Here is a 23654-nt window from a genome sequence, read left to right as displayed (position 1 = left end):
CGCCACAACCCATTCGCTTCTTGACTCTTAACCTACATACACAGGTCCATAAACCACAGCAACATGACCTTACGCAACCTTTGCAGTCAGTGGCTTACGGATCTGTCTGTTTAGACCACAGTAATGGTTATGTGGTTGAAATTTAATCATGTTTTGTGTGAAAGTCAATCATTTATAAATCAGTCTGATTCTGTCTGTCTTTTATTCAATATTGTTACGTCCAAGGACGTATTCATTCATTAAGTATTTATGGGTAAAGTAGGGTGGAGGATACCCATAAACTTTTCTCCTGTTTAAGGGTTAGTTAGGGAGTGAGGGAAGTTATATGTTGTTTTGTTTTTGCTTTGTTTTGTATAGGTTAGTTAATATTATCTCCTTTTTAGGTAGAGGTCTTTTTGTTTTCTTTTGAATTGGGCCCTCCTCCCGAGGTAATACTTTTGCTTTGGATTTATTTGTGTTCCTTTTACCTCATTAATATTTTCTCTTCTGAACCTTCCACTAAAGAGGAAATAAAAGGCAGACATGCCATTTTGAAAATGTACAACGTGTTTGGTTGTTTGTGACTCTGGGACTGGAGAGCTGGAAACCCTCAAGGTCTCTTCACTTTTTTTATTTGTTCGTCGTTCCTTATTTACCCCTAGACTAAAGGGGAAGACGTAACAATATCAAATAAGTCTAGATGTGGTTAAGCGTAATACTCTCATTGACTTACAGTGTATTTACTGTCGCGGCTGTATCAGTTTAACAACAATCCACCCTTGTTTAATGAAGCCTCCTCAGGGGGGTTTGCAGGGGAATACAGGGTAATTTGTGTGTTTGTCAAACGTTTCTACATCCAGGATGTCTCTATGAATCATCAGGTGTGTGATTCATCTACTCCTCATGGTTTATGTAGCATCGAAACTCAAGCTTGTCATACCTGAGGGGAAGTACTGAGACATATGATACTTTCTTTGTTTATTTGTACACGTAGCTGAGGAAAATTGTGTACATGGATAATATAAGAAGTATAAGGAGCATTTTATTAGTTGAATTAAGGAGTGTTTGTGCAGCACCATAAGCCTGAAGACATGATTTTATATGTCTGCTCATATAAAACAGAGCGCTGACAACAGCAAACAAACGCAACAGGTTTGACAAGCTCTTGTCACAGATGGGGAATAACAACACTGCCTTCATATACGGAGCATATACATATGCTAAACGGAGAGGAGCTGCTGCACTGTGTCATCATACAACTTTCAGAGGTCTTTTAAAGGAACAGTTCACACAAAAATGGAAATTTTTGCTGAAACTGTCCTCACCCTCAGGGCATCAAAAATGTCTCTTCATCAGATTTGGAGAAATGTATTATTATGGATGCTCTGCAGTGAATGGGTGCCGTCAGAATGAGAGTCCAAACAGCTGATAAAAACATCACGATAATCCACACCGCTCCAGTCCATCAGTTAATGTCATGTGAATTGAAAAGCTGCATTTTTTGTAAGAAACAATTCCATCTCTGAGACGTTTTTAACATTTAACCATTGTGTGGCAGGGAACGACCAATAGGTGGAGACAAATAGTTAAAAATAGAGAAGGTTATGATGCATAATGTATTTTATGATTTTTAGAAACAAAAATAACTCTTTTACAACAAAAAGCTACAAATATTTTGTATTATAAAAATATAAAAGGTGAATGAAACACTTTTGCGAAAAAAAGACTCAATCAAGAATATTCTCTGGTCTTTGTACTCTTCCATGTGTTGTACTTTAAGTACTTTGTTGAATTTATTCGATAGACTGCTGCAGGGATGATGTTATTTTGTATCACCACGCTTCCCTCAACAAAAAGCCAATAGGATATTTCCATTGCCTTTCGGATTATTGCAGAAAATAAGCTCTGAGACCAACAAAAATTGCATGATTATTGCACATTTTGTTCACTGAGATAATATTCACATATCCACCCAAAAATTAAAATAGTTTTTGATGAATTCTGAGAGCTCTCTGACCCTCCCATAGACAGCAAGGATCCTTACACGATCAAGGCTCAGAAACGTAGTAAGGAAATCGTTAAAATAATCCATGTAACGTCAGGGGTTCAACCGTAATGTTATAAAGCTATGAGAATACTTTTTGTGCGCAAAGAAAACAAAAATAACGACTTTATTCAACAATTTGTCTCCTCCGTATCATCCTATAGCACCATTTTGGAGAGTCTCACATACGTAAATGGTGTATGCGACGTATGTACACGGATACACTGTTACCGTTGTTTACACTTTGATCTGAATGTAAACAATGAATCTGTGTACATATGTTGCATCAGAGCCGGCCCAATCCTTTATGGGGCCCCAAGCAGAATTTTATTTGGGGGCCCCTTGGTGCCGCCAACATGACTGGTTATTGTCGAAGCTTGATTATTCACACACTATAAATCTAACACACCCATTATCAGTTTTGTTTGTTGTAGCTGTGTTGCTTACATCATACTGTCTGCCTGGCATGTTTTTACCCATCTGTGATTTTTAATTGTAACAGTTGCAAATTTACAAGAGTGAGAATTTGCACTTTAACATTCAAAGTCTTAAAGTATTAAGTGGCATACTTAATGAGGTGTGCTGAAAAGTATAGCTGAATAAACCAGCAGACAATGCATTTACAGAACAGAATGTTATTTTAACAACATAAATATTAATCAAAGTTGTACTTTTATTACAAGTCATACTTTTTAATAATAAATATTAAACACAGCAGAGAGCATCTGTACATATAAAACAACTCTTAATCTATATCTAGCTAATTGGGGCATAATGATATTGGAATATAATAGCAAAGAGCCAAAATGTAGGCTAAGGTAAATAATGTTAAAGTGCATATTGCAGGTTAAAAAATTTTTTCAAATGAATATATAACCTTGTATGAAAATAGCATATGAACCGTTATTGCAGGGTTTGAAAATGTTTTACAAGGCGTGAGGGCACAAATTTAGAAGAAAAAGTGAAGCATTCCTTGACCGTTCTGAAAAAACGCTTTTTTTTCAACATCGCGTCATATTACGTCACGAGAGGGAGTCGTGTGCTGCGTATGGAAGGCCGTCGGGGCCAAAAGTCTTCAAGCGGAACGCGTGAAATCCACACGTTCCGTTTGAAGACTTTTGGCCCCGACGGCCTATGGCAAGCCAAAAGGGTCAGATTTACGCTATAGATAAATCGCGTTAACATACAAACGCCGTCAAATACGGCGTTTTAAGCTGTATTTGCGGCGCAAAATACGCCGTTGTGATTACAAACGCCATAAAAACCGCGCGAAAAATACGTCAATCCCAGATAGCACACGTACGTCTGCAAGATGTCTGTTAAAGATCTCTTGATCTGGAAAGCATCTGCTGTCTATAAACGTCTGACAGACATCTGTAAGATGTCAGTTTTACATACATTCTAAATCATAAACATCTTAAAGACATCTAATAGACGTCTATTTGACATCTAAAAGGAGACGTCCTATAGACGTATTGCAGATGAGCAAACACCCTAAAAAATACGTCTTGCAGATGTAAATGCAGACGTCAAATAGATGTCTCTGTGATGTACGTGTGCTATCAGGGATGGCGCCGTATCTGCCGGCGTTTTAGTGCACATGAAAAGCGCCGCTTTTTACAACGTTCATATTACCATATGACGCCGTAAAAAACGTCGTTTTAATTGCACAGAGCGCTCGTCGCTTATGGCGTTAAGCTTATAGTATAATATGCCACGCCCATTGATTTCCACAGCCAGTGATATTGAACTCACCCAATCAATGATGCACAGAACCAGACCAGAACAATTCACCACAGATCATTTGTGGCAATCCAATTCGCATGAGTTATTTGCCATTAAGCAGAAAAATCCAGTTCGCTTTAAAATGGACAGAAGAAACTTAATTTTGCGCTGCAAGCGAACATTAAATGATTGCACTCGCCAGCTAACAGAGGATACTGGACCAAATATGCTTCAGTCAACTTTGGTGGGGTAAGGATTGCTTTCAAATTTTCTCACTTTCAAATCGATGCTTATACTGGCATTATGAAAATAGTAAATTATAGTAAATTGTAGTGTACTGTATAGTATTTACAAAACTTTGTTAATGAATGCTACAGCATACTGTAGTATTAGTGAACTGATAAACTGTAATAAATACTGTAGCATTTAGTTGTTTCTACAGTAAACTGTAGTGTATTATAGTATAATATATCCGATAGGTGTAGAAAACTTAGCAGTTTTGGGTAAAGTAATTTATATCACTACAGTTGTTATATTACCATAACAACTATAGAATTACCACAACAAATTAATTGAAGTACTTTACTATAGTATGGTTCAAAAACACTATAGTATTTAGTATGAATTACTATATTATTTTTCATATGGGTTACAGTTGAATGAGTCAGTTGGCGGTGGCATTTTCTCTGCACCTGAAAAAAAAAGACATTTAGTGCTTCTTTAGCTTACTATTCACTACCATTTCACGTTCTTATGTTTCAGACTGGAAACAATGCAGAGAAGCCTTGAATGGGTAAGAGGGAGGCTGATCAGTGTGCCATTTTTGCTGCTGCAGTTGGGGTTAAGGACACCTCGGCTATGGTTATTGAGTGTGCAAGAGTGTGTTGTACAATCACATGCTGTTTTGTTTTTCTTTGTTTTTCATTCTTTTTGTTTTCCTCCATGTTTGTGATACCAAAAACAACTGTCCAAATCACCCACAAAACCTTTTAGTCAAATGTTTCCACCCCCATATGTTCGGACCTCGATAATTGTCACTGATAACTATTGAACTCTTTTGATTGCCATTGTATTATGATTTAAATATTGTAAGATACTGTCATTTTGATTTATGTTCATGAGTGTCATTGCAAATGTAAACTTTAACATTGTTAAAATGAAAAAGCTCCTAGTTCCCATACAAGTTTGTTAAGACTTATTTATTCTTTGGCCATGAAATACACTTAAGTCTCTTAGCACTTAATGAAACAAAAACGTGTTTATCTTTCTCTCTCCTGTGGTGATGAGAAACCGCTATATCAGGTAACGTTAGTGTCGGATATTAACGAGCGTGACACTCCTGATCAACGATTATTAGTTTATGTTGTTGGTAAGTATCAATACTCATAGATGATCAATACTAGCTTTGCTATTGCCTGATTACATATCGTTAGCTAACATGTGTATATCTGTAAGCTAACACTGGTCTCTCACCAAGACACCTGCCCTGTTCTCCTCACACACCAACTCAATCTGTCTCCTCTGACCGTTGTTCTGTCTAATCCTGGCCTGTCCCGCTCTCTTGGCCGAATAGCAGGCTCATAATTTTATCTGTGGTCCGTCATACGAGTGTAAATAAACATTTAAAATTTCCACAGCGTCCGAACTGTCATTGCGATCCACTGTTTTCCTATGGTTAACATGGACCGCTCTCCCTCTCGTTACGTCACTTCCGGTTTTGGCGGTTTTCAGATGCGGAAGTAAAATTCTCTCACAAAAACGACTCCAGAAGCCTTAATAGTATATTTTAAAGAAAATCTAGTTCCTACATTATTTTTCTATACATCGACTCACTGGAGTCTCTAACCTGGAATATGCCCTTTAAGCTGTTATCAGTTTATGAAACAGAAGCTTATTTTTATTACAAAAAATATATACCCAGGAAAGTTATTTTACGCAGAAGACAACAACTTTAATCTAAAACTAAGTAAAATGTTATATTATAATATATTAAGATTCTATTTGCTGATGTTTTGATGTTCAAACAGGAACTTCCCTAAAACAAAAAGATACCCTACTGTGCTAATTAACTAACTTTTATGTTGTTGTTGTTTTATGTTGAAATGAAGTTATTTTGTAATTAGTTGTTTAAAGTACTTTTAGTAGGCTATAGAACAATTTATTTTCATTTACAAATGTTAATTTAGATGCCAAAAAAATTTTTTTTGAAGAATTTCTGTCATTTACAAATTATTGTCATTTACAAACTTGGGGTGGTCTGATCTGATCAGGGGTGTGTTTCCCAAAAGCAATATGGTCGCAAGTTCTGTCGTTACCAATAACGTTAGAGTTCAATGGAAATAACGACCATAGTTAGCGAACGATGGTTTTGAGAAACGCAACCCTGATTTGTGCCACAAAACCCCCATATTGAATTCGTCCCCCCGGCACCCCCAAAAGCGATCGATTTTAACCTTTTGATGCGCCGCGCTTTGGCTGACGCTGAGACAGAGAAAGAGGAGCTCAGAAGAAATTGAAAAAATAAATAAATAAATAAATAAAAAAAGAAGTTTATTTTAGGTTTCAGACATTTAAATACACTTCAATTAAGTAAAAAAAATAAATAAAACATTTAGTTAAACACTGATTTCTATGGAAAGCGGCTATATTCCTATCAAATACACATTGTGTAGATTTCGGATGTACATGCTTTCTTTGATTGTTTAATCATTCAATGTAAAATCCTTAATCATATTCCACACAGTTTAAGATGAATTATATTTCTATAGTCCGCTGCAAATATGGCTTGACCCCAAAAAAATTCTAACAAAAGGTTTCTCAGTGGTTTACAGTAGTATCAGATATACTTAAAAACATACTAAAAGTTTACCAAAGTTTGACTCCAAGAAAGGCCCCATTTTCAAAATGGCGGCCGTCAGGTCCTTAAAATGACCATTACTCCTTTGTATTCCTCCTAGACCAGGAAAACTGGTGCCTGATACATGTTTTGGCCATGTAATATTCTAATTAGCATATTTGCATGATAGATAAGTGATTACAAGTACAATTATATATTAAAGCAATTGGTTACAAGCATATTTATGGAAAAAATTAGTATGATTTCCCTTAAGTAATTGTATATTTCTCCTTTCTCATATCGTTTTACCTAGTGTTGGTGGTTTCTGTGGTTCATAACCATTCTTTTGATTCCAATAAAGAATAAATTCATTAGAACTGTGTGCTACTGTAAAATTAGTCAAAACAGGGCTGAGCTCAGTACCGCTAACCCCTTTTATTTTTTTGTTTTATTTTTTTAAATATTTTTTATAATGCATTTTGTTTTCCTTTTGTTTTTTATATATTTTTTAATACTTTTCTTATTTATACATATCTTTTTCTATTTTCTTCAGTTATTTCCTCTGATTCTGGTTTATTTTTTATACTTTTTTGCCCTGTGACCTTCACTAGATTTACCATTATTCGTCACACTCTTCCTCCCATAGAGGTTGATTATAGTGATTCTCACAATTCCCAACTTGTGCACCTTTTGTGTTCGGCAGGCAGTTGTGCAATTACAGTGGATCATCTGCAGGAGGCTTTCTGGGGCAGCAGTCTTACTGGTCATAACTGGCAGGAACCGGTTGTCCACCAGTTTCCATCCCCAATCCACTGTGTTCATGTCACTTTCCTTTCCAATCCACATCATGATCTGGAAGTAAACTCTTTGGCAGTGGTATTTGGTTGAGGACTCAGTTGGAGGCAGACGTTCTGGGGTAACAAATGATTTGGCGGTAATGATTTTCTTGCTAAAAAGGTTGTAGCGCAAAGAGGCAAGTGAATCAGTACTCTTTCCGCCAAACAACACTGCCATTGCCTTGGTCCCATGGTCCTCTATGACATTCCTTGCTTGATGTGGGAGCAGAAACACATTTGCACAGGACTGGATGGTTGATTCACCATTCACAAGTTTCTGGAATGCTGTCTGTTTGCCAATACTAAAAATGCGTGAAGTTGTATCACATCCTGTGAAGGCGTGAATAAACAGCAACTGGGAACACAAGTCACTACCCAGGACTTGTTTCATCTCACTGATGTTGTACACTTTAGTAGCTTTGGACTTGTCTGAACGAAAATAGAGGCCTCTATTGTTCGTCCCAACATAGTAGAGGAGAAGAATGACTAAGTCTGTATCCTACCCTATCAAGGTTGTGGGCTGATGTTCTGAGGCCTTGACTGCAGCTTTGACAATGTCCACGTCTGCATCACTTGATGCATTGATAACAGTGCAGCCCTTCTTCTCCAGCTCCTCGGTCATAAGATTGATAAGTCCTTGTTTGTTGCAAGATCTGGAAAGGAAATCATCCTTTCTTCCCACAAACTCAGTCTCTGCATTGAAGTTAACGATGGGGTGAGTGTTTTCACCACGTCTCTGATGCGTATTGTCTTTGATCGAAGGACCTTCGCTATAACCATATATATATATATATCCAGTGAACGGTAAACAAATCAGCAAACTAAGTTAGCTAGCTTGTTCGTTCGAGTTTAACTTTTGTTATTTTGCAATCTAATCAAATGTCCATGGTATATGTTATCATCCTTTGAATTTTTTTTTTTGGTAAAATCTATGTGATAAACTGGGCTTTATTTTACCATTTGTTGTGGGGTTTATTGAAATGTGTACTAAAGTTATGCTAACAGTTATAGTTATACCATAATCATTTTATTATTCTCTCAGAGAGAACCTTAAAGATTGTCTGTGTTGGTCTAGTAAAATGATTTTGCTTTTACGGTGTGTAGGCCGATACCTATATTTCATAATGTTCCTGAACATTAACTATTATTGTTGTCTGCATCAGTTGCTGATGACAAAGTCACAATTGGAGGTTGGATGATCAGTATTGAAAGCCACATCATGTGAAGGCATCCAGCAAAGCTTCACCACAGAGCTTGCTGCAGCTATTCCCAGCTGCTATCTTCAACTTACAAAACCAAGAGAAAGCTACAGGGACATTGGAGTTTGTTCAAAGGTAAATATTGTTTGATTTTATTTGTCCCTCTTCCCAGCTTTGTTCAGAAATTGTCATTCTCTCTTTTTACCTCCCACCCCACCTCTCTCTCTTTTTTTTTTTTTATTTCTCTCAAACACAGTATAGGACCTCAATTAATCTTTACTTGCCATGCCTAGCATCTCATATTCCTCTATCATTACATTTTAGGCACTTCATTGGTGTGAACCATGAGAGGGAAACAAAAGCCAGCCAAGTGACGGTGGTGTCGAAAAAGACGGCAAGGTTTTATATAAAAAAAAAACCTTATGAACTTTGAGTGGGATGGTATTTAGTAAGGTGAAGTCACATGTTCTGCAACCAGATGTCCATGTCAAGTCATAGCATTTTGTTCTGTTCAGTCCAGTCTCACTGGTTAAGTGGAAACAGTGTAATTAATAATGCTTTAATAAAAGACTAATGTTGTAAAGCCATCTCTTGTCTGAGCAATTTGTGTTCAAGTAATTTTAAGTTGTATTTAATTTTAGAATGTAAATTTTAAATCATTAGCTTCTAGCAGTGTACAAATGTTAAGATCACATTCTACAGTATTTTAATACATTTTACAGTAATAAAGAGGTAATGAAATTACAGCTGGAATACTAAAATAACAGTGTAATGACAGTATTATACTGTAAAGCTTATATTTTCTACGGCACGGTACTGTAATATTTTTTACAGTAATAAACTGTTGTTGCAGATTACAGTAGGTACACTGTAGAATAACAGCTTCATACTGGTGAATGTAGCTGCCAGTAGTTTACTGTAATTTAACAGTGAATTTTTTTACAGTGTAGGCTAAATCGTTTACATCTCTGGTTCACCCCAAACAATGATAAAACCTTACAGTAATCTCACAAAATCATGTATTCCATAAGTATGTAATCATGTCAGTCCAATTTAGACAAGTCCAATGGATTCATAGACCCAGAAAACATGGGGTTAGACACAAATAATGAAGGAGTTAGGATATTTTAAGGGCTTCCTGTCCATCTTGGACACCATCTTGAAAATTACACCTTTCTAGTGGTCAAACTTTGGTAAACTTTTAGTATGTTATTAAGGACACCTAATACTACAAAAAACAGCTGAAAAACCTTTTGTTAGAATTTTTTTAGGGTTAGGTGTTTTTTTTTCCATATATGCAGCCGTCTACAAAGGAAAAACTAACTCTTATTAACACCCAGTTGTTACTAAAATAAAACTAAACTAAAAATATAATAAAATACCTAACTACATAATACTATTATTGTTAGAAATTGCAACAATATAAAAATAGAAATATAATACATTTAAAATTTTAATTAAAACAATAATATACAAATATGAAAAATGAATACTTTTTAAAATAATAAATAGTATGATATATACACACACATATACAACAGCAATATGTTAAATGAATTAAACTGTACATTAAAATTATAATAAACAAACAAATATATATTATAAAAATAGACAGAGAAACAATAAATGCGTTAAACTATACATCACAATTATAGCAAATGAATAAATCATATAAATGAAAAACTTCAAATAATGAATAAAACACAAATATAACAAATACATTAAATTATCAATTAAAATGCTCCATCAGGACAAGACCACGGGAATCAGATAACCCCTTTACACAATCTGACATGGCTGCGGTTGGAATTGAACTGCGGGTTTCGTCTGGTCAGAGGAGAACTGGCCCCCCGACTGAGTCTGGTTTCTCCCAAGGTTTTTTCTCCATTCTGTCTCAGAGGGAGTTTTGGTTCCTTGCCGCTGTCGCCTCTGGCTTGCTCAGTTGGGGACACTTTATTTCTAGCGATTATCGTCGATTTGATTGCACAGATACTATTTAAACTAAACTGAGCTAGACAATGACATCTCTGAATTCAATAATGAAATGCCTTTAACTGAAAATTGAGTGTTTAATCTTATCATTATACATTACTGACACTCTATCCTCCAATTTGATACTGTTAAGTATCTATAAAAATATGGTGTACAATTCATAAAATATTTTGCAGCATACTGATTAATGAAAAAAAAATGGGGGAAAAAATCCCTGAAAAACAAAGATGAGTAACAGATGCACTAAGCACGAGCAGGTGGGTTATCATGTTCCAGTTGCGTTCAGACATTCAGATGTGCACAGAAGTATCGGTCACAGCAACTCTTCAGTTCTTAGAGGACAGCATCTAGTATAAACTAATGAACAATAAATTAGAGATACTTAAAGACAATTAAATAATTAGAATTACCCTTTGACTGATTAGAAAGATTTGAGCAAAAATTACTGGCACTTGAAAGTACACACAGAATAGTAGTGGTCGTTCTACTGGTAAAAATTTAGTCAGGACACTAAACCTAGCTTACAAGTCCTTCATATTTAGTTTGTGCTGAACTACAGCTGAGATATTACAGTACTTGTGATTACTTTACAATTTAAGTATTTTATACAACAGTTCTTTCTGGTTCTCGAATCTAATTGGCTGATATAGGTATGCGATATTGGAGTCCAACAGAGCTCCTCGTCCTCTTCACCGTTTGTATCACTCCGCTTGCCGAAGTTGCTGTATTTCTCACAGCGAGTGTCATGGCGGACGGCCAAATCCACTATAATTTTTAAAATAATACTGCTTTGTGTCACGGAATGCAGTTTTAAGAGTTTTTTAGGGGAGAATGTGCTTGCTTGGACTTCAAATATGCGGTTTGTTAATAAAGATAAGGTCTATTTCAAAATTTGCTTCGACGTTTTCGGAGACGGGAGATCCATCGGAAACAGAAGTTTTTTTTACTTTCAACAACGACTCAGCTAACAACTATGAGCAGTGCTGTCATCACAAATCATGCTTAACGGATGAAAGGATATTGACGATACGACAAAGATAATGCTTTCCTCAGTGGACATTTAGACCTATGTTTTATTGTCTGTAGGAGATGCTGTATCAGATGCAGGTAATCACAGTTGCTCAGTCCATCTCTGTCTCATAATACTCTACATAATACAAGCTTTTACTACAGTAATACAATAAGTTTTCAATGAAGAAACTCAACGTTCCTTCGTTACTGTCACGGTGCACACACACGAGGGAAGCGAGGACACGAGGATGAACTCAAATATCAGTCTTTAATCAAAGACAAGGCAGACACACAGGAACACCGGGAGTAACGAGTAGACCACACGAAAAGGAACTGAACAAGCAGGAACTAAATAGGCATGGGACGATAACCGGTTTCAAGGTATACCGCGGTCTGGAAAATTCAGTTTCAAAACCACTAAAATTTTTCGTTATACCGTTCCTGCGGTATGCGCAGTTTTTTTACGTGTCTTCGAAGATGAAAAGTGCAGGACTCCCTCAGTTGTGAGCAGTGAAGAGCGTAACGAGTCACACGACTCCTCCCCCTCTGGATAGCGGTCAGTGAGAGTCACCTGTGTGTAGGATGATGGCCGAAGGAGGTGAATCCCTGGAACTTTTTCCCCCGTCGAAAAAGGCGAAGTCTGCCGTATGGGAATTTCTCGGGTAAAGTAGAGCAATCATGTTCCGTACACAACGATGTTCGGTACAGATGACGTTTTGGCGCCCATCGCTAAATAAATACTTCCAGGTCATACACAAACAATATATCTGTGTCGTCTTCATTCCTCCCTCTTTCACCCTCGATCAAGACATAGACCCATTTGCCGGTTGTTTCAGTGTTGAAATAAATACTATTTGGCTTGCTACCGAGGCAGATAACATACCTAATTAACTAGCTAACTTCAACTAGTTTCCTCCCTCACGTTACTTCACAGAGCGGAGAATAGCAGACTATAGTACTACATTTCTGCGATTTAGTACAATACATTTAGCTGGTATCACGTCTATAATTGTTTACATCTGTGTAGAAAGTGAGCATATCTCCAAAAGGTTTAATGGCTGCATTTTTTATTTTTTACAGAAATTGTTTTGATTTATGTTTTTGATTATTGAGCTGTAGGTTTAGGTTAAATGACTGTATTTTTTAATTTTTTTACAGAAAATAATTTATTTATGTTCTGATTATTGTTGAGCTGCAGGTTTAGGCTCACTTAAGTGACTGCACATAATTTAATTAACAAGAATTCAATTATTTATATTAATTATTTAGCCTGACATGTTTACCGTTCCAAAATGTTCTATATGTTTCTTAAAAATAAAATATATTGTGTTCAGTGGAAAAAACGTTGTTTTTTACCCAGACATTTAAAAATAACATTTTAGAGCTGTAATCGCAATACCGTGATATTTTTATCTAAGGTCATCATACCGTCAGAATCTCATACCGGCCCATGCTTAGAACTAAATAGAGTGGGGGAACTATGACGTCACTTTGCATGCGGATCGGCTGTTAGCATGAAACGGTTTCCTCAACAAATGCCAACGGGATTTTTCCACAGGTTTTTGGATAATCGCAAAAAATAAACTCTGTGTTCAATCATAGTTCATGAAACTTACACGTTTTGTCCATCAAGATAATCTTCACAAAATAATATAACTTTGACGAATTTTGAAGCCTAAATAAAAGCGCCAGAACTAAAAAGCTAAACTTAGGCTATAAACGAACTACAGCACCACGGTCGCTCGTCTTCAGCGTCACCACCACAGCGCTCCCGACAACTGTTTCAAACTTATTTTTAACATGTTCAGTGAAAAGGATTTACTCTGTATATGAATTTTAATCCACGCTACATGAACCGTTTCATATAAACTGGAATAAATACAAAACTAGAGCCAAACAAAAACTGAAATGAGACATTAGTAATAAATAGTATAGTGAATAAATGACTAAAGGACATTTAAAGCACGTATTTCTGTACATGTCGAAATAAGGTGCATTAAAAGTGAATAAATCCTTGATTAATATGAATATTTTAATTAAAAATGTATCCCCGCGTATTTAATCTTTTAAATAACAGCAGAGTGAGCAAGTTTTTGGATATTGTAAGATTAACATTATTTTAGTGAAAGTACCACATTTCAGCTATAATTTTGTTAGGGTGGATGCACAAAATTTTATTTTATCCTTGCTTATAGGAAATCCTCAATCTATATGCTTTCTAACTGCTTCATGTTGCCTTAACCATTTAATTTTAACGTGGCTTTAAGCACTATGCATCAATAAAGTTTAACTTTCACCAAGTAAAGCTGGTAAATGTGGTGTTTACATGTAATAATCGTAATATGAGTTTACCTTAAGTTAAGTTAAGTTAAGTTAAGTCGTGACGTATTGTCAAATATGGTGACCCATACTCGAAACGGTGCTCTGCATTTAACCCATCCAAGTGCACACACACAGCAGTGAGTAGTGAACACACACACAGTGAACACACACCCGGAGCAGTGGGCAGCCTTACTCCAGCGCCCGGGGAGCAATTAGGGGTTCGGTGCCTTGCTCAAGGGCACCTTAGTCATGGTATCGAAGGTGGAGAGAGTGCTGTTCATTCACAATCCCCACCTTCAATTCCTGCCGGCGCGAGAATCGAACCAGCAACCTTCAGGTTACAAGCCCAACTCCCTAACTAGGGATGGGTACCGAAACCCGGTATTTAATCGGTCCCGGGGCTAAATTATGAAAGACCGAAGTATCGATAAGCTCTGACATTAACGGTTCTGCTGTCGGTACTGGAGAAATTAAGAAAAACATTTCTATTTATTATTGCTAAATAAACGTTACCTAGCATATTTTAACTGACCAACCATTTCTAATTTGCGATTAACATTAAAGACATTTACCTGCATTTTCACGCGCGAAATGTCCGTCTGTCCCGCAGTATACAGAGCTCGTGCGCACACAACACGAAAGCTCGCACTTAATAGAGTGGCGATGGCGGAGAGAACCAAACGGTCTAAAGTATGGTTACATTTCACTCGAGTGGATGCAGACAATGCTCGTTGCAACAAGTGCAACAAGATTTTTGCTTGTAAGAGCGGAAACACAAGCAATCTGTCAAAACATCTTTCAAAAGTGCATTATGTGCAGACAGAGAAATGCAAGGTTTTCGACTGCCTAGCTACTAGTTCATCATCCACCTCCTCCTCAGGTACGTATGCTAGCAGTCTTCCCAAATAACAATGACATAAGCATCGCATAGAGTCTCTCTAAATTAGTATGTAATAATTTAATTAACACACATCTCATTCAGTTACATTAAAATAGCCTACATATGAATCTTTAGAGTATTTTTCTGCAGTAGCCTAAATAAATCTTTAAAAATGCCTTTACAGTACTGCATTTACAAATAGATGAATAATAATAAACTATGCTTATTAAGAAATTATAAAGCAGAGCTTACCTAAAAATGAATTTGTAGTGATGAAATACATTAACTTTTTTTGTGTGTGTACATTGCAAGAGGTTCCGAACCTGTATAACTTATAAGCCCGAACAGAGTTAGCTAAATTATGTGAATGTTCATGATAAAAAAAATAAACATTAGCCACAGCTGATTGTTTAGCTGCATTTTGCAACTTTTTTTGTTAAAGCTGCAGTTACAGTGAACCAACCCACTCCTCCTGCATCTGGTCCAAGCAAAAGACAAGCCCAAAGCCCCTTCACACTGGCAGCTAGTGGGAGGATGCCTGAGGAGAGAGTGAATGAGCGCCACTTAGCCTTGACCAAGTTCATAGTGAAAGGCCTACATCCCTTTGCAACAGTGGAGTCCAACTGTTTTAGGTAACAGTCTGTCAGTATATATACAGAGGATTATTAGGATATAGTAGAATTATAAAAGTCCCATCACTCACATCCAAGCGGGTGTGTAATTAATTAAATAATGATATTATAACAAATGAAAGAAAGATTATTTATTTATTTATTTATTTTTTACTGTAGGGAGATGTGCAAGGCACTCAACCCCAAATATACCCCTCCCTCCAGGAGTTATCTCAGTGACACATTAATTCCCTCCTGGTATGATGTTGAAAAGGCCAATGTGATCAGTGAGCTGAAGGATGTGCCAAAGCTGGCCATCAAATCAGATGTGTGGACCAGCCTCTGTCAGGACCACTATCTTACTGTTACAGTGCACTACACAAGCCAGGGCAGTGTAAAACAGAAGGTCCTCCACACCAGGGCAGTGTACCAATCTCAAACTGGTGAAGTAGTGGCAGAGGAGATCTCTGACATTCTAGAAGAGTTTGAGATAGAACCAAGCAAGATTGTAGCTGTGACTGTTGATAATGCTGGTAATATGGATGTTGCTATCAAGAAGCTACAGATCCTAAAAATAGGATGTTTTGCATACATTGAATCTAGCAGCACAGAAAATCTACAAAATTGCTTCCATTGATAAATGGGCAGCCCGAATCAGAGCAGTGGTCGTGTGGTTCAAGAGGTCCTCCCTTTCCAAAACAGTGTTGACGGAAAAGCAGCAGCTCCTTGGTAAGTCTGTTTAATGTATTATGCAAATGTGGTTTTGAAATTTACACATTTAAAAATGTAATTCAACAATCAAGTGTGTGGTAATTAAATGCATGTTGTTTGTTGTTGTTGTTGTTTCAGGCCTTCCACAACATTCCCTGATCCTTGATGTCAAGACCAGATGGAACTCGCTCTACCTAATGATAGAGAGATTCATGGAGCAGTATCCAGCAATTCAAGCAGCAGCTTTGGACCCATGACTTCGAAAAGCAATCACCAAGGACAACCTGGACCGACTGAAGGATGAGGACTTCCATAAGGCTGAGGAGTTTGTCCAGCTCATGAGAGTCCTCTATACATCCACACTGTGTGTGTCATGTGAGAAAAATGCTACATGTGGACAGATCATACCCATCCTTCAAAAACTGGAAGAGCATTTTACTATGAAGGATGAAGATACAATGTTTGTAGCATCCATCAAAGAGAAGGTGTGGGAGAACCTCTCCCAGCGCTATCAGGATGATGATATCCAAGCCTTCCTGCATGAGGCCACAGCAATGGACCCCAGATTCAAAGGGAGGTCAGTAAGTGATGAAACTTGGGACAGGCTGAGGAGGAAAGCTATTGAGGCCAATGTGAGACCAACAACAGGGTTGTCAGATGAGATGACAGACACAGAGCACCAGGAAAAGGAGGAATCCGAAGGAGAAGGTGAGAAAATGGAGGAGACCATAACTCCATTGCACATAAAAAGGAGTGCCTTAGAGGAGCTATTCTCAGAGGAGGACAGGGAGTTGAGGTTGAGGATCCAAAAGGACAACTTGTCCCTCACCCTCAGTGAACATGTTGACTTAGAGGTTGAACGCTACAAAAGCCTGCCTCCCATTCCCATGGCTGAAGACCCAGTGATGTGGTGGTGGGAGAAGAGAGCTGATCTGCCCCTCCTCACAACCATTGCAACAAGTTACCTCTGTGCTCAAGCCTCCTCCACCCCTAGTGAGAGGGTATTTTCAACCGCAGGGAACACAATAAGCCAAGAGAGGTCCCGACTTCTGCCAGAAAAGGCAAATATGTTGATTTTTCTCCATAAGAATGGTTAAAAACTGTTAGTCCTTTTGTAGCCTACCTGCATGTCCCAAGTTAACTGTGTTCCTTTAAACCACTGTACATTCTTTTACAGGAAAATTGTTTATTTATTTGTTTTACAATTATTTGTTTTGTTTGTATATTTGCTCAAACATTGCTGTTTGTTAGGCTATAGATAATTATTTTACATTTAAAAAAATAAAGTGTTGTTAATTCTGTTCTCAATTTGTTTCTTTTTTTTCATAAAAAAACACAACAAAAAGTACCGATAAGAGTACCGTTAAAGTACCGGATCGATAAGTGGTATCGATAAAAGTAGTAATACCGTTAAAACCTTAACGATACCCATCCCTATCCCTAACCATTAGGCCACGACTATCCCAATATGGTATACCACTCTTATGGTACGAACCAAGAGTCTCTGTATCAGGAAAGCGATAAAACGAGCAACTTCCCTCCGAAGACATATGTCGCATTTCGGGGCAAAGCAAAAAAAAACATTGTCGAACAAAAATATAAAATGCGGGAAACTATCATTGGTTATTCTAAAATTAATTGTATTACAAATTATACTACAACAGCGAAATACTAAACTGATAAACTATTCGGCGTGATGACGTTTAATGTCTCCGACAGCACCTGTAGTCCCATTTAGCAACTTGTTAGCAACCGTCTTTTTTAAGAAAAATAACCGTTTTAAAAAATCACGAGTGGGGTGTAACTGGTCTGTTTTATGTCATAGAATAAAACGTGAAAGTACCTTGAGCTTGTGTGAACCACGGACATTATTTAAGGGATTTAAACAAAATCCCATTCAAAAAACCCATTGACTCTAGGACGATGGAACCGGAAGTGCTAAAATGCTATCTCGCTTCCGGGTTTTCGCCTACAAAGTGACATCATAGTTCCCCCACTCTATACACAGGCTAATTACACACACTGCTGAATGAAATCAGAAACAATCAAACTGCTGTTAAACTGTCAACTTTACATTTAAATCCGTGGCGGAAGGAAAGTAGTTCTGCACAAAGGAGGGCTTTTAAAGACACTTAGTTGTTGTTTCTAATTTATTTACACACTCGTGCCGTCGAACTGTTGTATAAACACAATATCACACTCGTAGATGTGCGATATGGCTGTATATCGCACGGCTGTGATTAACTACGGCCAAATCACAGCCGTGCGATATACAGCCATATCGCACTTCTACTCGCGATATTGCTCATGTATATATTAGTTACAGTTCTATTTGATGGTATAAATACTCACTCAAAATTCTCTAATTTGTTTTGTGGATCATCATTTAAGGCAGAGAGCAGCTTCACCGCAGAGTCCCCAAGTTTATTCCCAAATACATAAAGATTTCTCAAATGTGAGGGGTTTGATGCCAGAGCTGAAGCCAGAGCTGCACAACCTTCGTCAGTAATACCACAATCCCACAGCCTGCAGAAAGAACAGAGAGAAACTCCCTCCTGTTTAGTGATTTCGATCTTAAATGCCATATTTATTTGTTTATCTTTTAAAAAAATAAATCATAGTTGCAATTCATAATAGTAGAATAAAAATATACATAAAAAATAGTAAATTACATAAAAATAGTAAAAACAAGTGATATTTAGTTAATTTCATGAGTTCACTAAAAGAATAAACCTTTGAATTGCAATGATTTTCACTGGTAAGGGGTGGTTTAGGCACAACTTAGGTACATCTTGTTTTCTCTGACTTGCATAAGATCAGCATAGAAAGCAACATTGTGTGAAAGACTCTTTTAGCCAAATTTGCTAGGTGTCAGTGAGAGGGATAATCTTACTTTAACATCTCCAGTTTACAGTGAGGGTGCTCCAGAGCAGTAGAGAGCACCTTTACTCCTGAATCTCTGAGCTCATTCTTATCAAGATAAAGCTCTTTCAGAACTGTTGAATTTGATTTCATGACTGAAGCCAGAGCAGCACAACCTTCATATGTGACACCACAATTCATCAGCCTGTAGACAGATGTGAAAAGTACTTTAGCAGCAAGTTGATACTAAAACAAATGTAAAGATACTAGTCATTCTATAGTGTCATTGTCAATTCAGTGTATTTCTATTAACATATGCCTGAGTGGGGACAAAGAAATGTTTGACTATCACATTCTTACTTTAGTATCTCAATATTACAGAAATGTCCAGCCAAAAACTGCTTCACACCCAAATCTCCTAGTTTATTCCCAGACAGATCCAGATCTATGAAGTATGAACGGGTTGATTTTAGAGCTGCACAACCTTCTTCAGTGATGCTACAATGCATCAGTCTGCAGTGGAACAAAGAATATACAAATAACTTTCAGCTCATATTATTAGGAGCATCAGACAATTGTGAGTCCTACCTCAGTGTTTTAAGTTTGCAGTGAGGATTTGCAAGTCCACCAGAGAGCTTCTTCACTCCTGAGTCTCCCAAGTTCATTCTCTGATAAATCCAGTTCTCTCAAGTGTGAAGGGTTTGATGTCAAAGCTGATGCCAGAGCAGCACAACCTTTATCTGTCACACCACATCTGATCATACTAATAAGAGAACAATGAAATTCTCTTCACTCTTTAAGCACAGGATATATAAGATAAGCTTAGAGGGAACATTTTATATACTGTTGAATAGAGGTCAACCAATTCATCGGTTTTGCCGATTAATCGGCACCGATAGTTGATTGCCACAACTATCGGTTATCGGCAAAAATCCATGCCGATAGTTTTTCGGTTTGCAACCATTGCTGGAGTGGCTGAGAAGGGTCCGCTGGCATTATACAGTACGAGAGTGGCCTCTAGAGGCGGAAATCACTGACAGCACGTGTTGTTTATTTTGACAGGTGACACCGAGCGCTGCACAGAGCGGGAAACTCCAGACGCGCATTTAAATACAGCCGACAGAAAAGCCTGCCGCGGAACAGAGCGCCATTCACATAGTTTTCTATTAAATTACATTATATTTGTCCCAAATCGTTGTGAATGTATAATGACTTCACCCTAGGCTATAAATTATGTATTGTGCATTTTTCAGCAAAACGGTTGTCTTTCTGTGGCTCTAATAAAGTCTGTATGCTTCATATAGAGAGCTGTACTACAGATCGCGTGCTCTCTTTCCGCTTGCTGTTTTTTTTAAACGCCGAACTTCAAACTCATTTATGCCACATTGTTCATTCTTGAAGCAAATTTATGTCCATTTGGTGATTAAATAAATTGTTTTAGACCGCCACTTGATTTGAGCATAAGCGTCTGGTGTGTGTGTGATACCTCTGAGTTCTCCTAGGCATGGCGCTGCGCTTTTGCCCGGTGTGTGACTAACTTTTTTTTTTTTTTGATTAGATAATTATCAAGTGTTAAAAAATAGAAGCAAATAAAGTGTGTGAGTACACATACAATATCCATATGTATGTAGTTTTAATGCTATGGCCTTGTGTAGATATTTAAAGATGGCCATCTTTAAGCGTGATTGTTGAAATTAAATGGTAACACTTAACAATAAGAGTCCATTCGTAGCATTAATGAAAACTGTAGAAGTATTGTTCCTTGTTAGAGTGTTTTCATTTCAACATTCACTATTAGCTACTAATAGGCTACATTTTTTAAATTTTAAAGTTTCTTCTTTTAACATTAACAAACTATGAAATAACTTTAATGATCAGTATAGTAAATACTATTAATATTTTTATTCATTTACAAAGTATGGTTCAGTACTGTTGCTGCTTTTTTTTAATAGTAAAGCACTAGCTTTCTTTCAGTATCCATTTTGAAAACTATCAGCTCATTAATCGGTATCGGCCAGTGTGGTCCAACCTAGCTATCGGTATCGGTAAAATCCACTATCGGTCGACCTCTACTGTTGAAAACATTATTAGTTCATGACATAATTACTACAAACAAGAATCACTGCTTGAAGATGTGATCATTTTTGAAGGATTCTTCATAAAAATAAAGCCATACTGCTTTGAAACAACAAGTGTGGTTAGATGATGACAGAATTTTCTTGGCTATTTTTGGGTAAACTATCCTTTTAATTCCTAACCATTAAAATATATATTTCACAAGTTCGCCCCTTACATATAATCAAATTGAGCAAATAGTAACCATATTTGACATGCTGTCCTGAGGGAGGGCTCCGAGCTTGGCATATAGCCCGAACCCAGAGAACTCACCCATCCCTAATATGGGATAAGAATAGTTTAAGAGTGAGGCGTTGGGTAAGGTGACCAGACGTGTCACTTCCCGGAGATGGTCCTCACTGCTGAACACAAGATCCAGGGGGCGAGGTTGGATCCAGATCCAACTCCTCCCACCTTACATACACGTCACAGAAGTCAGTTAACTCTCAGCACATAGAAACTTTTTCACCTAGATATCACTCTACAGACACTGTGTCTGTTCCCCGAACTAGAAAATACAGAAAACATCCAAACCAAAGTAATAGTAACAATTTAATTGATGTTCAACAAATAAAAAAACAATATAATACAGATAAACACATGATAAAGCTTGGCTTGCTGAATATTAGATCCCTTTCTTCAAAAGCACTTTTTGTAAATGATATGTTCACTGACCATAAACTAGATGTGCTTTGTCTGACAGAAACCTGGCTAAAACCAGATGATTACATTACTTTAAACGAGTCTACACCCCAAGATTACTGTTACAAACATGAACCGCGTCCAAAAGTTAAAGGGGGAGGTGTTGCTACAATGAACTGCAGGTTTCGTCTGGTCAGAGGAGAACTGGCCCCCCGACTGAGCCTGGTTTCTCTCGAGGCTTTTTTCTCCATTCTGTCTCAGAGGGAGTTTTGGTTCCTTGCCGCTGTCGCCTCTGGCTTGCTCAGTTGGGGACACTTAATTTCTAGCGATTATCGCCGATTTGATTGCACAGATAATATTTAAACTAAACTGAGCTAGACAATGACATCTCTGAATTCAATAATGAAATGCCTTTAACTGAAAATTGAGTGTTTAATCTTATCATTATACATTACTGACACTCTATCCTCTAATTTGATACTGTTAAGTGCTTTGACACAATCTGTATTGTTAAAAGCGCTATATAAATAAAGGTGACTTGACTTGACATATACCTAAATCTACCACCTCCACCCCCTAGATGTGGATCCAACCCCGCCCCCTGGATCTTTGTTCTGCAGTGAGGGGCTACTGACTTCCCGGGGACACGTTCTGCCCAGGATTTCTAAATTGCCTAAAATAACCAGGTGGTGGCTGTTTGCGTTGCGCTGATCAATCGTTGTATGACATCAAAGTACCGCGAGAGCTATAGAGAGCAGAGCAGATGGCTCCTTATGGTTTCGAATCACTCTCGTGGCACTGTGATGTCATACAACGATCAATCGGCGCAGAGATTATTTTACCTCAGTATCTCCAGTTTACAGCATGAATTCTTCAACACATCCGAGAACAGATTAATTCCTTTGTCTCCAAGTTTATTTCTATCCAGATAAGCTTCTCTCAGGTAGAAAGGGTTATAATTCAAAGCTGTAGCCAGGGCAGTACAACCTTCATCAGTAAAGCCACAATTCCATAGCCTGATAAACAAAAGAATAGTCCAATATTTTTCAGTACTTTTTACTCTACTGTCTTGCTGTACACACACACACACACACACACACACACACACACACACATGCATGTTTGGTTTTGTGAAAAGTGGGGACATCCCATAGGCGTAATGGTTTTTATACTGTACAAACTGTATGTGCTATTGCCCTACACCAACCCTACCCCTTACAGGAAACTTTCTGCTATTTCAGATTTTCAATACACTCCAATGTGATTGTATGATTTATAAGCGTTTTGAAAAGTGGGGACATGGGGTAATGTCCTGAAAAGTCACCTTCTCCTTGTAATACCTCTGTCATACCCTTGTCATTATACAAATTTATGTCCTCATTTGTCACAAAAACACACACACACAGGCACACACACACGTTCGTTTTTGTGAAAAGTGGGGACATTCCATAGGCGTAATGGTTTTTATACTGTACTTACTGTATGTGCTATTGTCCTACACCAACCCTACACCTAAACCTACCCCTTACAGGAGACTGTGCATTTCAACTTTCCCCAAAAAAACCTCACTCTGTGTGATTTATAAGCGTTTTGAAAAGTGGGGACATGGGTCAATGTCCTGAGATGTCACCTTCACCTTGTAATACCTATGTCATACCTTTGTCATTATACAAATCTATGTCCTGACTTTTCACAAAACGCACACACACACACACACACACACATGCACTTGTGTGTATACATGATCTTACTTAAGTATCTCCAGTTTACAGTATGAATTCTGCAATCCAGCAGTGACTTACCCTCTTTGTGGAGGGTGTCAATGATCGTCTTCAGGATCATTGCCAAGTCAGCAGTCTTCCCCATTATTGTGGTTTAAAAGAACAAGA

At 37.5% G+C, this 23654-nt stretch overlaps 1 protein-coding gene across 2 annotated transcripts; it reads right to left on the bottom strand.

Annotated features, from left to right (window-relative positions):
- Positions 1-10381: 10381 nt before the first annotated feature.
- On the bottom strand, positions 10382-23654 carry LOC131525938 (ribonuclease inhibitor-like). 2 transcript variants are annotated; one of them, XM_058753948.1, is made up of 7 exons: positions 23568-23654; positions 22608-22781; positions 19597-19771; positions 19369-19521; positions 19040-19213; positions 18499-18672; positions 10382-10968 (listed from the first exon to the last, which is right to left on the bottom strand). In XM_058753948.1, the coding sequence occupies exons 3-7, from the start codon at positions 19671-19673 to the stop codon at positions 10959-10961; spliced, it is 588 nt and encodes a 195-aa protein (XP_058609931.1). In that variant the 5' UTR covers positions 19674-19771; positions 22608-22781; positions 23568-23654; the 3' UTR covers positions 10382-10958. The 2 variants fall into 2 exon arrangements, with proteins under 2 accessions (XP_058609931.1, XP_058609932.1); XM_058753949.1 differs by lacking the exon at positions 23568-23654 and having other exon boundaries at positions 22608-22988.

Source organism: Onychostoma macrolepis, chromosome 19 (genome assembly GCF_012432095.1).
Source record: "Onychostoma macrolepis isolate SWU-2019 chromosome 19, ASM1243209v1, whole genome shotgun sequence".
NCBI lineage: Eukaryota > Metazoa > Chordata > Actinopteri > Cypriniformes > Cyprinidae > Onychostoma > Onychostoma macrolepis.
The sequence above is the reverse complement of the archived record's forward strand: the minus strand, read 5'-3'. Positions and strand labels throughout refer to the sequence as shown.

Coding starts and splice junctions, on each gene's coding strand:
- LOC131525938 (XM_058753948.1), bottom strand. CDS start 19,673: ATGAACTTGGGAGACTCAGGAGTGAAGAAGCTCTCTGGTGGACTTGCA. Junction 19,214..19,368: donor TGTAATATTGAGATACTAAA/GTAAGAATGTGA, acceptor ATCTGTCTACAG/GCTGATGAATTGTGGTGTCA. Junction 18,673..19,039: donor TGTAAACTGGAGATGTTAAA/GTAAGATTATCC, acceptor TTCTTTCTGCAG/GCTGTGGGATTGTGGTATTA.